General features: G+C 43.4%; 1 protein-coding gene across 2 annotated transcripts in view; it reads right to left on the bottom strand.

The window, feature by feature from the left end:
• Positions 1-13,969, bottom strand: part of PCCA (propionyl-CoA carboxylase subunit alpha) — a 402,236-nt gene that overhangs the window by 9,722 nt on the left and 378,545 nt on the right. For both annotated transcript variants that reach the window (XM_077753890.1, XM_077753889.1), the window contains one exon: positions 4,162-4,302. In XM_077753890.1, coding sequence (XP_077610016.1) covers positions 4,162-4,302 — 141 coding nt within the window. The remainder of the gene's footprint in view (positions 1-4,161; positions 4,303-13,969) is intronic.

Genomic DNA, 13,969 nt, shown 5'->3' with positions numbered 1-13,969 from the left:
GGGCGTCTACTAATGTACTAATGATCACAAATTTTGTTTTCACTGGTGCACATTAGACTACACCGTTCTGTGCCCAAGACCTGGTGCATGAGAACAGCGGCCCCAAATTCCTACTTCCCCTTCTGCTAAAGGTCAGTGCCCTCACCTAGTGCACTCATCCTGCCCCATGAAAATACCCCCAAGCCCGTCTTACTGATATTGAACAGGTTAAGTGGCAAGAAAAGTGGTAACAGGTACTTACTGCCAATCTATTACTGGACATGTTCTCACAAACTAGTAAGTCACTAAGTGGTAAATACCTGAGTGGGGACACAGCTCACTTACGTCCGTGTTCTGGTTCATGTCTCCACTGTCACTGTATTCAAGACGACGGATATTTCTGATGCAAACCTGAGATGTCTGCTCAACTAGAAGCCACCCCAGAAGAAATCTTCATTAATCGTGGCAGTAAAGTCTCCCCGTGGGCTGCCTTAGTTTTTGCTTTGTTTCTCATGTCAAAGGACTAAGGAATCAACTCTGCCTCTTACAGACTTGATGTCATTTCAGCAGCTCTCAGTCTAAAGCTGGCAGGTGCGCTCTGCCATTATTCTGAGAGAATGTGTGTGCTTAAAATTACTGTTCGATGCTACCCTAAAGATAGACATGTTAGGGGCGCCCGGGTGGCTCAGCTGGTCCGGCGTCCGACTTTGGCTCAGGACATGACCTCACGGTTCCTGGTCAAGCCCCATGTCAGGTTCTGTGCTGACAGCTCAGAGCCTGAGCCTGCTTCGGATTCTGTGTCTCCCTCTGTCTCTGCCCCTCCCCTGTTCATGCTCTGTGTGTTTCTCTCTCTCTCTCAAAAATAAACATTAAAAAAAATTTTTTTAAGACATTTTAAAATTAAAACAAGTTTAAAAAAATGTTGGCTTGGATTAAAATGCTGCCAGTTTATGATGGTGCTAAGTATACAGAAAAGTAGGTATTTTTTCTAACTGAAACAAAAATCTGTCATATTTTCAGAAAGCTGATTACCAAAAAAAACAGACAAAAGCACATAAAAGTCATTCTGTCAATGGTCTTCTGAATTAAATGTGTGTCTCTTGACTCCATAATCCGCTGCTTTCTTTCTTAGTGGTGTGTTTGCTGGTGTGCGTTTATTTGATGACTACAATCCCCTCCCCACTTGTTCAAAAAGGAGACTCTACAATCATTTAAAAATGATTTTACTGCCACATTTAATGTTAAATACCGTGTAACAGACATTGAAAGGATATTAAAACTTGTGCTGCGTGAATCCAAAAGAACACAGCTTCTAAGTGCTTTGGGCTGGGGGGAGATGTTCCCACAGAAAGCTCTCGGGGTGCATTATTACCTCTCAACAGCCACCCCACAGCATTCTGCCCTGGGATGTTGCTTTTTTTTTTTTTTTTTTTTTTTTAACTCTGTTAAGATTGGTTGCCTCACAAAACAGATTTATTGTTTATTATTTATGTGATGCTTTTGTGGAACATGTTACTGCCGGGCACTTAATTCCAAGATTCCTCAAGTTTTACTTAACCCAAATATAAAAATCAGAGATCACTGGAATTTAAACTATAAAAAAATTTTTTTCAAAGAAAACGAGAATGGCTGCGGGCCCCTGTTTGTTTCTCAGGTCCTTGTTTTCCTTGAAAACGCACAGGGATGAGTGATTCCATTATCTGTCTACCGACACCAGAGGGACTGGCACAGCTATTGTTACTGCTGAGGACGACACAACGTGCCGCGGGGCTAAAATAATTTAAAGCCGCAAAACTTGAAAGTTACAAGTATTATTTCCTCATAATGGCCTCGAGCAAGCGCTGGGCCTCTGGCCAAAGGAAAGTTTTCTTGTGTTGTAATTACACAGGCAGATTTACGTATAGAACAGAAGCTGCTATCAGGAGCCCAAGATGAAACTTGCCATCCTGCATTTGGTGAAGGCAGTGGTTTGGGACACTTCTCACAACTAGTAACTAAAGAGAAAATACTGTTTTACTGAAGCACGAAGGCACAGAGTAAGAAAGGAAGTTCAGCAGGGACCAAAAGCGGCACCGGAAGTCAGGGTGAAGCATTTAAGAAGGCGTGCGCTCCCTGGCCAGCCTAGCACGTGTGTGCAGCGAGCACCTATATGGGGAACCGCACAGGACCAGGAGTCAGTTCACGAGGGGCGCTCCCCCCAGACTGGGACTTGAAAGGACTACGGAAAGTAGAGGTCCCATGACCCCAGAGTAACATATTTTTAACAGTTCGTTCTCAAATTAAACCATTCTTGAATACCCACATTTAACGCTTGGTGGTGGTTTTCAGTATCTGCGCTGTCCCGGTGAAGCGCGGGCTAACCGCACGTTGTTCCAATTTACTAAATGCTGTGCTTCCCCACATTAGATCATTAGCCAGGACACGGAAGGTACGCAGGCGAAACCCTTAGACTCGGAGAAAGCAGTTGCTGGAAGCAAGGAGGCTACACGCTCTGTGTTCTCTGCCCCAGGGGCGTCTCGGGGGGGCCGTGCCAAGGGAGGGGCAGGACCGACTGCAGTGGGAGCCCCTTCTGCACCCCCCACCCCCCACCCCTGGTTTTGACTCAGGTGTTGGAAAAGAAAGGATTTCAGTTACATGCCTTTTTTTAAGTGCAAATATGATTTTATAATTAAAGCTACACAATTAGGACAAGCTCAGGTTGGCAGCCTATGAAGCTTCTAGAAAAGGCTTAAAATGAAAAATGGGGGGCGAAGAACACACCACATTGTTTACCAACCTACAAGTCTAATTGCTGGAAGATTCCACTGACTGCTCTGATAATACAGTAAGGGAGTAGAGGCATTTTTACAAAATCTATTTGAGTATATGTGACACATGAGATTACATTAGTTTCAGGTGCACAACTTGCTGATTTGACATCTTGGTGTAAGCATTCTTCATGGCAAGGCCAATGGGCTATCATCTTAGGACCCTAACCCTTTAAAATGAAGACCTACAACGCAAACCCCTCTCCACATTCAATATATAAATGTAATTTTACATATCATTTCTCCCAAATCCTTAATAAGACCGTCTTAATGAGGGCTTTCTTCCAGGAATGTCAAAGCCTTCAAAGTAAATGTTGTAAGTCAGAGCTACCGAGTCTCTCCTATGCTCTTCCAGAAGAGTGGGTAGAGTTCTGTTTCTATATCAGCAGGTAAAAGCAATGGCTAAGTCAGTTTTCTAACTTCACTTATCAATTTCAGGGCTAAGCATTTAAAAAACAAATTGATCGGGTTTTTTCCTTTATTTTTCCTGGTCATTTTTTAATATTCAATTATAAATATTTTCTCTAGAAGCCAATGCCAACTACATGAGTTTTTCTCCATGTGATTTTACATATGTTAATAAAGAAATACAGAGGAAGCTTTAATGCACTCTTTACAGAAAAGGAGGCAAACTCCTGTGATTTCACAGAGATATGCAGCGGAGTCACCAGAGCACAGACTATCATGTTGGCCCATGATTTTCCAGCACACAAATAAAAATGCTTGTATTTAACTGTCCCCTAGAAATTCGGGTGCATCTTTGTTTTCTTTTTATAAATTTTTGCTGCTAATCAATAGAGTTCTCTATCCACACTCTATGAAAATGCATCCTACCAATTTGTCCATAGCATGTTATGGTGAGACTGAACATGTGAGGAAATATTAATATAGCTTTGATTTGTGCCTTAATGTCACAAGGTCAAGATGAAAAGCTTCAAACTGTGATCCTAAATAATATGTATCAAGTTACGGAAGTGCTCCGTGTACCACACCGTTTACGGAATTAGCTTTCCTTAGCTCCAGCAATCATACAGAGAGTTCCCCATCGAAGGGCTATTGCTTGGTATCAGTTGTTCAAGGATACTTAAAGCACAGAGAACTAGAAAGCAAATAGAAATTTTAAATACTTCCAAAGTACTGCATTTGCCAATTATCAGAATGAATGTGGCCTTATTTCTATTCTGGTCCCAGGTCTTTGGTAGGGAGACACTCAGAGACACTGTTATTACTAACCCAATGCAAATGTGAAGCAGTTGGACAGAGAATGTGCAAAAGCTATTTAGCTGTTTCTTGGGGGTTATGAGTCAAGAAAGAGCTGCACAGAACGTGCTTGTGCTTCAGTCTGCCTCATCCCACAGACAGGCTCAGTCCTTACCATGTCTCCGGGCTTGACAGAGATGGTCACTACCACGCCAGGCATTGGGGAGCGCAGAATACTGCTTGTGTCCTCAGCCGCTTTTTCCAGCATAAATTTGTTCATTTCTGCAGCCAGTTTGGTTAATATATGCACCTTGTACTGGGGGGGGGGGAAGAAACCATAAATGAGTTTAAATGAACTTTTCCTCAAATGTAGCATTCCTTCAGAATCAGATTTTAGCTTTGAAACTTAAACGATAGCATCTTTGAAGTCAAATGGTTTTTTTAAAATTACTGTCCAGAAAAACAAAATATAGTCGTTCCATTTCTGGCACATGTTCTGAGCTGGTCATTTAAGAGATTTCGCGAAATAAGAACGGCTCCAGTAATTAATTAGTGACAAACAGTAGTCACCCTGTAAGAGAAACATTTCAAAACTATGTAAAGAAAACAGTGAGGATTTTCCTTATATTCCCTTCAACGCTTACAAACTTGTCCCAACTAACAGGAATTCCATGAGCCGGCTGGGTCAGCCGCAGGGAGACGTGTGACTCTGCGGGCACCCGCCAGCAGATGGCAGCAGATCGCTGTCTCAGGCTCCTGCTCCCCGCGAGGGCGGCCGCACCACCAAGTTAAGACAAAGGGTTTCAGTGTTTGTTTGGGGCAAAATAAGATTTAAAACTCAATCGTTTTCCTAGAGACACAGTGTGTTATATTCACTATAGAAAGAGTTCTTCTTTGTGGGCACAATATGACATAGTCTTTCCAAGGTACCAAGATGCGTAGGGCAGATAAAGATGAACTAGAAGGAGTATCTTCTGCACTGAGAGACCATAATATCAGACTTGAGAGCCATTGAGAGAAACGTTATGCACAAGCAAGTATTTCTAACGGAACCTTTTGGAGATGGTTTTCAAACAATCAAGGGCACATTCAAGGGTGTTCAAACAGAACACTTCTAATGAAGACAATTTCTGCCTGGCAGGGGAAAAAATCCTAGATCTCTATGAATAGAAGAGCCACAGTTTGGTCTACCCAAAAAGAAACAAACTCAAATGGTTTGAGGAGGTGTTACTCAGTGAGGCTGAAACCACCACCTGAAGATTTCTGGATTCCTTCCAGATGGCGTGTCCCTTGGGTAGGACAGAGACTGCACCGAGGCGGGTCCATTTTGTTCGAAAAAAGCTGCTGTAACTCAAAGCCTCCTGTGGGCATCGTGACAGCAGGGATGCAAAAACAAAACAGGACTCGCCCTCTGGCTCTGCACAGGGATGGCGGACACGTTCCCGGGAGCTCTAGCGGGGGGTGGGGAGCCCCAGGACTTGCCACTGTGACAGGTTGAATAATAACATCTTTTGCATGTTTCTTTACTCCTGAGTGTGTGTTTTGCAATCAAGACATACAAGTGTCTGCCAGTTTCTGAAGGATATGATCCTTAAGTGAAATTACAGTGCAAATAAAAGCTTTTTGCTCCTATTAAAATTCATCTGAGTCCTAAGTGGCAAGGAGAGTGCATTCCGCTGTCAGTCTAATAAACATTCCAGGCAGAGGGACTATTTACCAACGATGAATTGTACCTCAAAGTCCTTCATTAGACTATGGGGGGGGGGGTGTGGACAGAGAAAGAAGGGAGACCATAATTGTACCAAATTGCATGGTTTTCGTAGCTGTCCTCTGTCTGCCTTAGAAAAGAAAACCTAACACCCCCAGGAGCAGGACAGTCCTCAGCAAAGTCATTTTTCTAGCTGGCAGCGCCCTCGGCGGTTCCCAACACATGACTGGTCAGCCCTGGACCCGGCTGTCCAGCCTCAATCTAGAACACAGATCTGTTTTCCCCCCTTGTTTTTTTGTATCATTTGACTTCAAAATGTGAAGTCTAAATTCAGGGAAAGGATCCTTCTACACTGAGGATAATATGATTTGTCACATTTCACCGCAGTGGATACGCTTAAAAACTAATTTTAGCTATATCACAAACAAGCCTTAATGTAAATAAAGAGCTGAGATTGTACCGAGCTCCATTTCTCCCCAGAAATTACAAGATCCTGACTAAAACTGGATCCTTTTACTATTTTTATAATTTTCATATCTTTTGAATTCCTTTCTCTGTAGGACTCCTGCTTTGCTTGGAAAGAGATGTAAAAGAGTCACAAAACTCAGCGCCTTTAGATGCAGTCTTTGTTACTGATGAGATGTTCCTTTTCCTTTTGTATTTGTTTATTGTTCTTAAATCTGTTTGGGGGATAAGCGACTTATTGTAATCACAAGTAAAAAATAACAACGGGGTAAATGCCTCAGGAGAGGCCTCCTTGCAAATAGTTGGCGAAGAAACGACCTTTCTGAATATAAAGAGAGGAGGCAGCAAGAAGGTCCTCTTTTTAAGACTACCTTTGATGTTGTCCTGACCCCTTCAGCGTGCCCACACAAACACGCCTCTTAAAACAACGTCTTGGCTCGCCCCGCCCGTGCAGGGACTCGGGGCGCGCTGGCCGGGAGAGGATCAAGGCGGGTGCAGCATATGGGCCCATCAGAATGAAGTGCCTGGCGAGAGCCATAAAAGCTTTTTGCTGCCCCCAGAAAAGTCATTTAAGAGTGTACACTAGGGCTTTCAAAGCTTATGATCAAAACTGCTATTTATTGGTTTCTCTGAATTCTTAGGGGGCTCAGGCAGAGCCAGCCAACGAGCTGAAAGAATTCAGGAAAATGCCCTATGACGCGCGCAGAGTTTGGTTTTTTATGCGAGGCATTTAAATATGCCTAAAGGGTTCTGTAAAACCTCCCTGGAGACTTGTGATTTGAAGATGTTGTTGTTGTTACTGTTTTCAAGCAGATAAACCACAAACTTGAGGTTTTGAGTGTGGGAGTCCAAGATTTTAAAGGTTACTTGATAGGACAGAGAAGTACAATCCTAGAAGAGGCCGGAAGGTTCTCAGCCTGCAAGGTCACGAGAAATGGCTGCTTGAGAGGTTAGAAGCTGCTCCTAGTGGGGCCTGCAGTGGGCTCGCGCTGGGTTTGTCGGTAGATGGAACCTCACTGTGGTTTTAGGGAGGTGCTCATAAACCACAAATTATTAAGCTCCTGAAAAACGCAGTGCACGGTGGCAGTGAGGCCGAGCACAGGTGCTCTCTGGGGCATGGCCTGGTCGGGGACAGTGATGGGAGGGAACAGTCCTGGGAGGAGTTCCCTAATGACCCCAGCCCGGGGCTCTAAGCGAATGGATTTTATGGTGTCTGCAATGTTAAACCATGTCTAACAAGAAAATTTCTCCCAAAAGGTTCAAAAAGAAAGAAAGAGAAGGGAATCACCCCAGACATAAAAGGGTCAGGAAGAAAACTACAAGAGATGGACAATTAAAAGGAACACAACGGGATTGTTTTAAAACAATTATTTTAAAGAACATTCGGCTTTTAGCTTGGAACCTGATGGAAAAGGTGGGGGGCAGAGAACTATGGTCGCTGGGGGAGAAGGTGTGCGCGGTGACGGTTTTGGGGGACATATGCTTTTTGATCAGGTTGCTTAACAAAAACATCCAGCAGATGGGCACACCCACCCGTTCCAGGTGTACACACACACACACACACACACACACACACACGCAGACACAGCACTGTGTAAAGCAGCACTCACTATGGATACACTGCACTGGACGGTTACACAAAATGCTTTGCCGCTGGTGTCTGCACCTCCTTAGGGAGTTTAAATCCCTACCGAGAGGTAGGGCCCTGAGATTTACCAGCGACTTCGTGATTTCTCACATCCCACGTGCTTGCACCTGCACGCCTTGGAGGCCTGCGGGCTTCTTGCAAGATGAATGCTTCTAGGCTGCTTTGCATACGGTTTCACTTGTGATTTCCTCTTAAAGTAGCTCACCTCTGGTTTCCATTCCTATATCATTCTTCCAAAACAATGAGAACATGCGCAGTTGATGAACTGCTCGTGTTTTTACCTGGCAACTGTGGGCCATCTCAGTCAAGGGTAAGTGGTGCACTTCGCTGGGTAATATGTTACGTCAGTTCCCTTAACATCTGAAGCACCGGCCATATACCGTATATCGACCCTCCCCCTAAGTAAGGCGGCAAATGCATTTCTTCAGATACAAGGCTCTCCAAAATTTTCCACCTGCCGGCCCTGAGGGTCTCTCCAACATTAAACTGCGTTTTCATTTCCACGGTGCAGCAGTGAGAGCTAACACTCCAATATGCCCCTAAAAGTCTCCTTTCCTGACTCTGAGCTGGAGAGCAAGTGTCAGTGTTCTTAAAGTGTCAGAAATGACTAGCTGGGAAAAAAAAAGTAGACACATCTTTAAAAACACTGGAGTTTCAGAAAACTAGAAAAAAAACCCTCACTGAATACACACCAAAACACTGAGGTAGAACTGAATCTTAATTCAACCGGTTTTGTTTTGTTTTGTTTCCCCCTTTCCTGAGTTCTTTGCGGGCTCACCATGAACACTGGAGGAAAACCACAGCGAGGGGTCAATGCCGTGCAAAGTACGACAGCATCGGCCCGGCCAAACCAAACCAGCCCGAATCTCCAAACAAACAATACCCCAAACACGGCGAATCAGAGCCTGTGGCCGCCCTTCTCTGGGGGAGACACCCCCCTACCCGGTGGGTGAAGAAGGTGAACCGACAGGGTGGCTGCTCCCAAGTCAGTCCAGCGGCAGCCGCGAGCAGCCTCTCGGCGTAATGCTGTGACAACTCCATCCGCACAGTCTCGAGGTAGCTGTCAATCAGGACGCATCATTTAATCCAACAGCACTCGGAGGACTTTCTCCGACAACCCACATGACAGCGTATCTACAGCTCTATTTATATCAGAGCCCGGTTGTGTTTACAATGCGGCGGCAATTAGAAAAGATGCAACAGGCAGCAATATTATGGAGATTTCCAGTTCGCAGTATTGCCCTGTAAAGTGTGATCTTGCTTCACAGAGTCAGGCTAAATGACAAAAGGCTATTTTCTTCACTCTCCGAGCTCAGACAGCGCTTCATTTGCAGCTCGCTATAATTAGATTAATGGTGTAGCGCAGTACAAAGCAGGCCCACTTCACATCAGATAGCATATGAATTAGGACAAACACTTATTTCAATTCCAGGCAGAGAAAGCAATGACTGGGGTATTTAGCATACCCTTTATGGTGGAATGAGATGTTAATTGTGTACCATTACCTCTAAACTGCTTGCTTGTTGTATAAATCACTGTGCTAATTGATGCCGAGATAGAAATGTAGCCACAGGCAAGAAAGCAAAGGAATGAGAGCTGAAGATGTTGGATAAAGGATTATCGAGTAAAACCATATGGAGATGAGGTTCCTTTGAAACCTCTCTGCCCAAGAGCGCGAGTTCTTAAAAGTACAGAAAAACTCTTGTATAAGAAAGAAAATTTAATTTTTCACATTCCTCTTTAAAAGCACCCTTTTCTTTTCGCAGTTCCTGGCGGTCAGCAATCCAAATAAGAGGTATGTGGAATTAATCTGAATATACACTTACAGACACAAGGAATGTACAGTTTTCAAACAGTCAGAACTCCCTCTCTGGGTCTTTGGCTCATGGGTTAATAAGGAACACTTGTCAACTACCTGAAGCAGATGTTTCCGCCGCATCCACGGGGCAAAAATAAATTCTTTCCCAAGACCTGACCTGAAGTTGTTCTTAACAGACCAAAACCAAACATGCAACTCTGCTGGCTTAGGCCAGTTATCCACTTAGTTATCCACTCTGGTTGCGTAGAAGGATTTATTCAGGATGGGAGTTCAAAGGGACAGGCCCATTCTGATCTGCCACTGAAACAATGATTTTAACGTTGTCACCAAAACACTGACATCTGAGGAGGCCAGTTCATGATTTTATATCGAGAGTAAGGAATTAGAAAGGCAATGTTTTTTCTTGTCAGTCCCCCTAAAACTAACAAAAGATAATAAACAAAAACACAAAGTCATGTAAAAGCTTCAGTCTTATTGTAAAATGCTACCCTTCTCTTTGGAAAATGTCCTATCAGCGCTCAACAGCTCGTATTAGGGTCAAAATGAGTGTTTCAGAAGCACACATACAGAAACCAACTGCTATACTCAAAAAGTCAAACTGTTGAAAATCCACAGATAAACATGCTCTTTGGAAGTTTATAGATCAAGTGCATATGCACTCCATGTATGTGATCGCAATTTTTTCATAGCAAAGCAACAGCGAGGTGCAAATTACTGCTGGGCACTTTTTCACAAATCCAGCTGCTTAGTAATTAGCACTGTTATAACAAAGTTTTACACAGGGAGCAAATACAGTGGGTCAGCTAATAGTTCAAATTCTCAACTTCAGAGTAACAGTTAATATATCCAACTCTTGCAAATGGACTTATGAGAAACAGCGTGTACGGTTTAGCCTTGCGAAATCCAAATACCACATTGACTTGTAACAATAAAAGAACGTCCCAAGAAACTGGAATGTCTGGATCGAATTATCACCACTGGAACTTGGAGAAAAAAGTCCAGAGCTTCTTTGGTGGGGGCAAGCCCACCTTTCGCCGCACCATGTAGTCTTTATATATCAGGAACACCGGCCATGCCACCGCCATGTGAAGCGTTTAAGGTCTAGGTCACTGTGCTAAATACCAAGTATGAATGCATTCACAGTACACTTACTATAATACTTCAGTAAACACACACACACACGAGAGGTACATGTATGTAGAGCAACATCAAGCGTCCCCAAAACAAATGCCGGCAAAATGAATAGTGTGATCTACACTGAAGTAACACCTCGCAAGTGTGTGCCTAGATGACATAAATGCAAGTGCACTGAAGAAAAGATCTGGAAAGCAGTGTAAGGGCCTGCCCCCAATCACTAATCACTTGTTTGGACCATGTTAACTAGAGCAGTACAGCCTGAAGCAAAACACCAACACACCCCTCACTCAAGAGTCTGCGATGCTGGTGTTAACAGAAGAAAATATATGGCTTCTGATACTACGACCCCCATTCCCTAGGATTTGCTCCCTTTAATTGAAAAAGGCAGTTAACCACAAAGTAAATCATTCAGTGAGGTGAGCTGTTTAATGACACGTAATTGATAATGTCAATATGTGGCAGTGACATAATACGCCACTTTCAACACGGGCCCGCTTGCGGTTATGAATCAATCTACGCTCCAGGTTTTATTCTCTCACTGCTAAGTTGGCTCTTGAACTCCAGGCTTTTGCTGGACTGATCGATGTGCCACAAGGAGCCACAGTGGTGCAACAATCTCATGAAGGGCAGTTTCTGAGGCAAAAATCCCAAAATGAGAGAGGAGAGAGGAGAATTCCAACAAAGCAGAACAAGAAAAAGACATGAAGTCCACTTCTGCAATGTATCTTTCAAAGTTCTTGCTAAAAAAGATAACGTTTCCTTAGAGAAAAGAAATAACCTTAAGGCTGATATCAAAACCTTTGAAGGAATGAGTAAGTTCGTGTGTTTCTCCAGCTCATTCCCAAAAGACAATTTCCTCGGAAGAGAAAAATATGGGGACATCTGTCAATCACAACCTAATTTTTTTTTCAGTTTTGTTTTTTCCTCAGAAACGCAAGTCCTTCGTATTCTAATATCTTAAGATCTGCAACATGTCTTCAGTCACAATAGCACTGAAACTTAAATTGAAACTTAAACATTAAACCCAGTACTTAACCAATCCTATTTCCTCAGCTATGTTCCACGGAGTTACCTTCCTTGCAATTTGCAATTTCAACACTGGTGTCTTTAGAGCCAAAACTGAGGAAAGAGAAACAGCCACGGTACAGGAAGCTGGCCCACCCCCAGTCTGCGGGGCAGTGCTGGCTGCACGTCCTCAGTGGGTTTCTGAAAGAAGGAGTCTGTGAATGGGGGAACTTCCCCGGTGTCCAGCACGGCGGGGACACTGCGTGCAGGTATGTCAGGATAAAGGGGCCCACCTCTGCCTCACTCATGTGCCCACAAGCTGTCTAACGAGCAGGTACATATGCCACAAAGGTAATGTGCTGAAATAAGTGGTACTTTCCCATCCACAAAGGCAAGTCCATTGACAATGTACTGTACAGAACTCACAAAACAGAACACGCGCATTCTGTTTGATCAGGAGTGTCTGTGACACATTGTGACTATAATGAGTCATTTCTTTCTTTTTCATACAAGAAAAATATTATAGATCTTTGAAAGCCTTGTGCTCAATTATGAAACAATACCAACATCTGTGAACAGTACAGGCTGTTTCTGTTCTGTATCCTGAACAGGTTTACATAATTATGCATTTATAAGGTATTTGGTAAACCAGTAAGAAGGTACCTTTTTAAAGCACTATATAATTTGGGGTACAATGAAGTGTTCTCTTGAAAATCTATAATTAGGGCAGCATCAGCTTACAGAAAAGTACAGGAAGTGTTATAAAAACACAATTATGTAAATAAGCACATAGGTAGGGAAGTGTACCATTTCGCTATGGTCCCTACCCCTCCATTTCCTCCTCCTCTATTTGAATTGTTCTGTGCTCATCTCAAGTTAAAGTAATGTTGTCTACAGGGCACAGAATAAGTGAACTTTGGGGAAAAAAGATGGTGATCGTGGCCTTCCCTGGTAAGTTCTTTAGTCCTGAGAAGGAATACCAGAGGCCTGGGGAGCGCCAGTGCCATGCAGCTGTTCAACAGTGCTTTGGGCTTTATATGGATTTTTTTTTTAGTGATAAAATGTTCTTACTATTATAAAATCACTAAAGAAACTCATAATCTAATAAGCCAAAATGTTGGCTTATATTGGTCAGAAATCTGAAATGAAAATATATCAAGGCAAAGGCAAACAAAAGTACAGAGGATAATACTGTGGAATAAACTGCTGGCCAAGAAGATGAAAGCAGAAAACTAAAGAAGAGCACAGTACGCCAGCCACCCCAAAATAGGCCCTTCTGGTGAAAGGACTGCTTTCAGCTGAAAGCAGTGAGCTCCCTGCCCCGTCCCCCACTTCCTGTCTACACACAGGTGTCTTTCTCTCATACACAAGGAAGAGTGCTGCTCCAGAGCTACTCTTACCACCTGAGAAGGCTCTTAATAGCATGAGAAACCACACTAAATATACCGTATTTATCCTGCACTTTCTAGTTACCTTCCCACAACTTTACCCTCAAACCTCCTTCCCTTTGTCCCCACACTATACTGTCCTTTGTTAAGATAGTATATAACCTCCTCATTCTAAATGTCTCCTTATTTCACATTTCTTTTTTAAAAAAAATTTTTTTAATGTTTTATTTATTTCTGAGAGAGAGAGACAACATGAACAGAGGAGGGTCAGAGAGAGAGGGAGACACAGAATCCGAAGCAGGCTTCAGGCTCTGAGCTGTCAGTACAGAGTCCGATGCGGGGCTCGAACCCATGAACTGTGAGATCATGACCTGAGCCGAAGCCAGATGCTTTAACTGACTGAGCCACCCAGGCGCCTCTCCTCATTTCACATTTCTTTGGACGCTCCCATGTATAAGTATGTAACATAATCTATTTTTCTCTCTTGTTAATCTGCCTTTTGTCGGTTTGATTTGGAAGGCTCCAGGCACGGAAATCTAAGAGGAGAGAGAAATTTTTCCTCTTCTACACAACCCAACAACCCCTGGTCCAATGTGCTAGGAATGATCTTGTCAGGGAGGAAGACATTTCCTCTACCCTTCAAGGTCCTTCTAGCTGGATTAAGGATTAGATGGACATAAGACTATCAGGAAAAGATCAAATTTAAAATTGTAGTTATGGGAAATCCACACAGACACGAAATCGCAAACACAGGCAAAATGAGGTATCTCTGTCATGTTGAATCTAAGGAGAAGGGGATGCGAGTCTAGGACC

This window comes from Crocuta crocuta, unplaced genomic scaffold (assembly GCF_008692635.1).
Source record: "Crocuta crocuta isolate KB4526 unplaced genomic scaffold, BGI_CrCroc_1.0 scaffold31, whole genome shotgun sequence".
Taxonomy (NCBI): domain Eukaryota; kingdom Metazoa; phylum Chordata; class Mammalia; order Carnivora; family Hyaenidae; genus Crocuta; species Crocuta crocuta.
The sequence above is the reverse complement of the archived record's forward strand: the minus strand, read 5'-3'. Positions and strand labels throughout refer to the sequence as shown.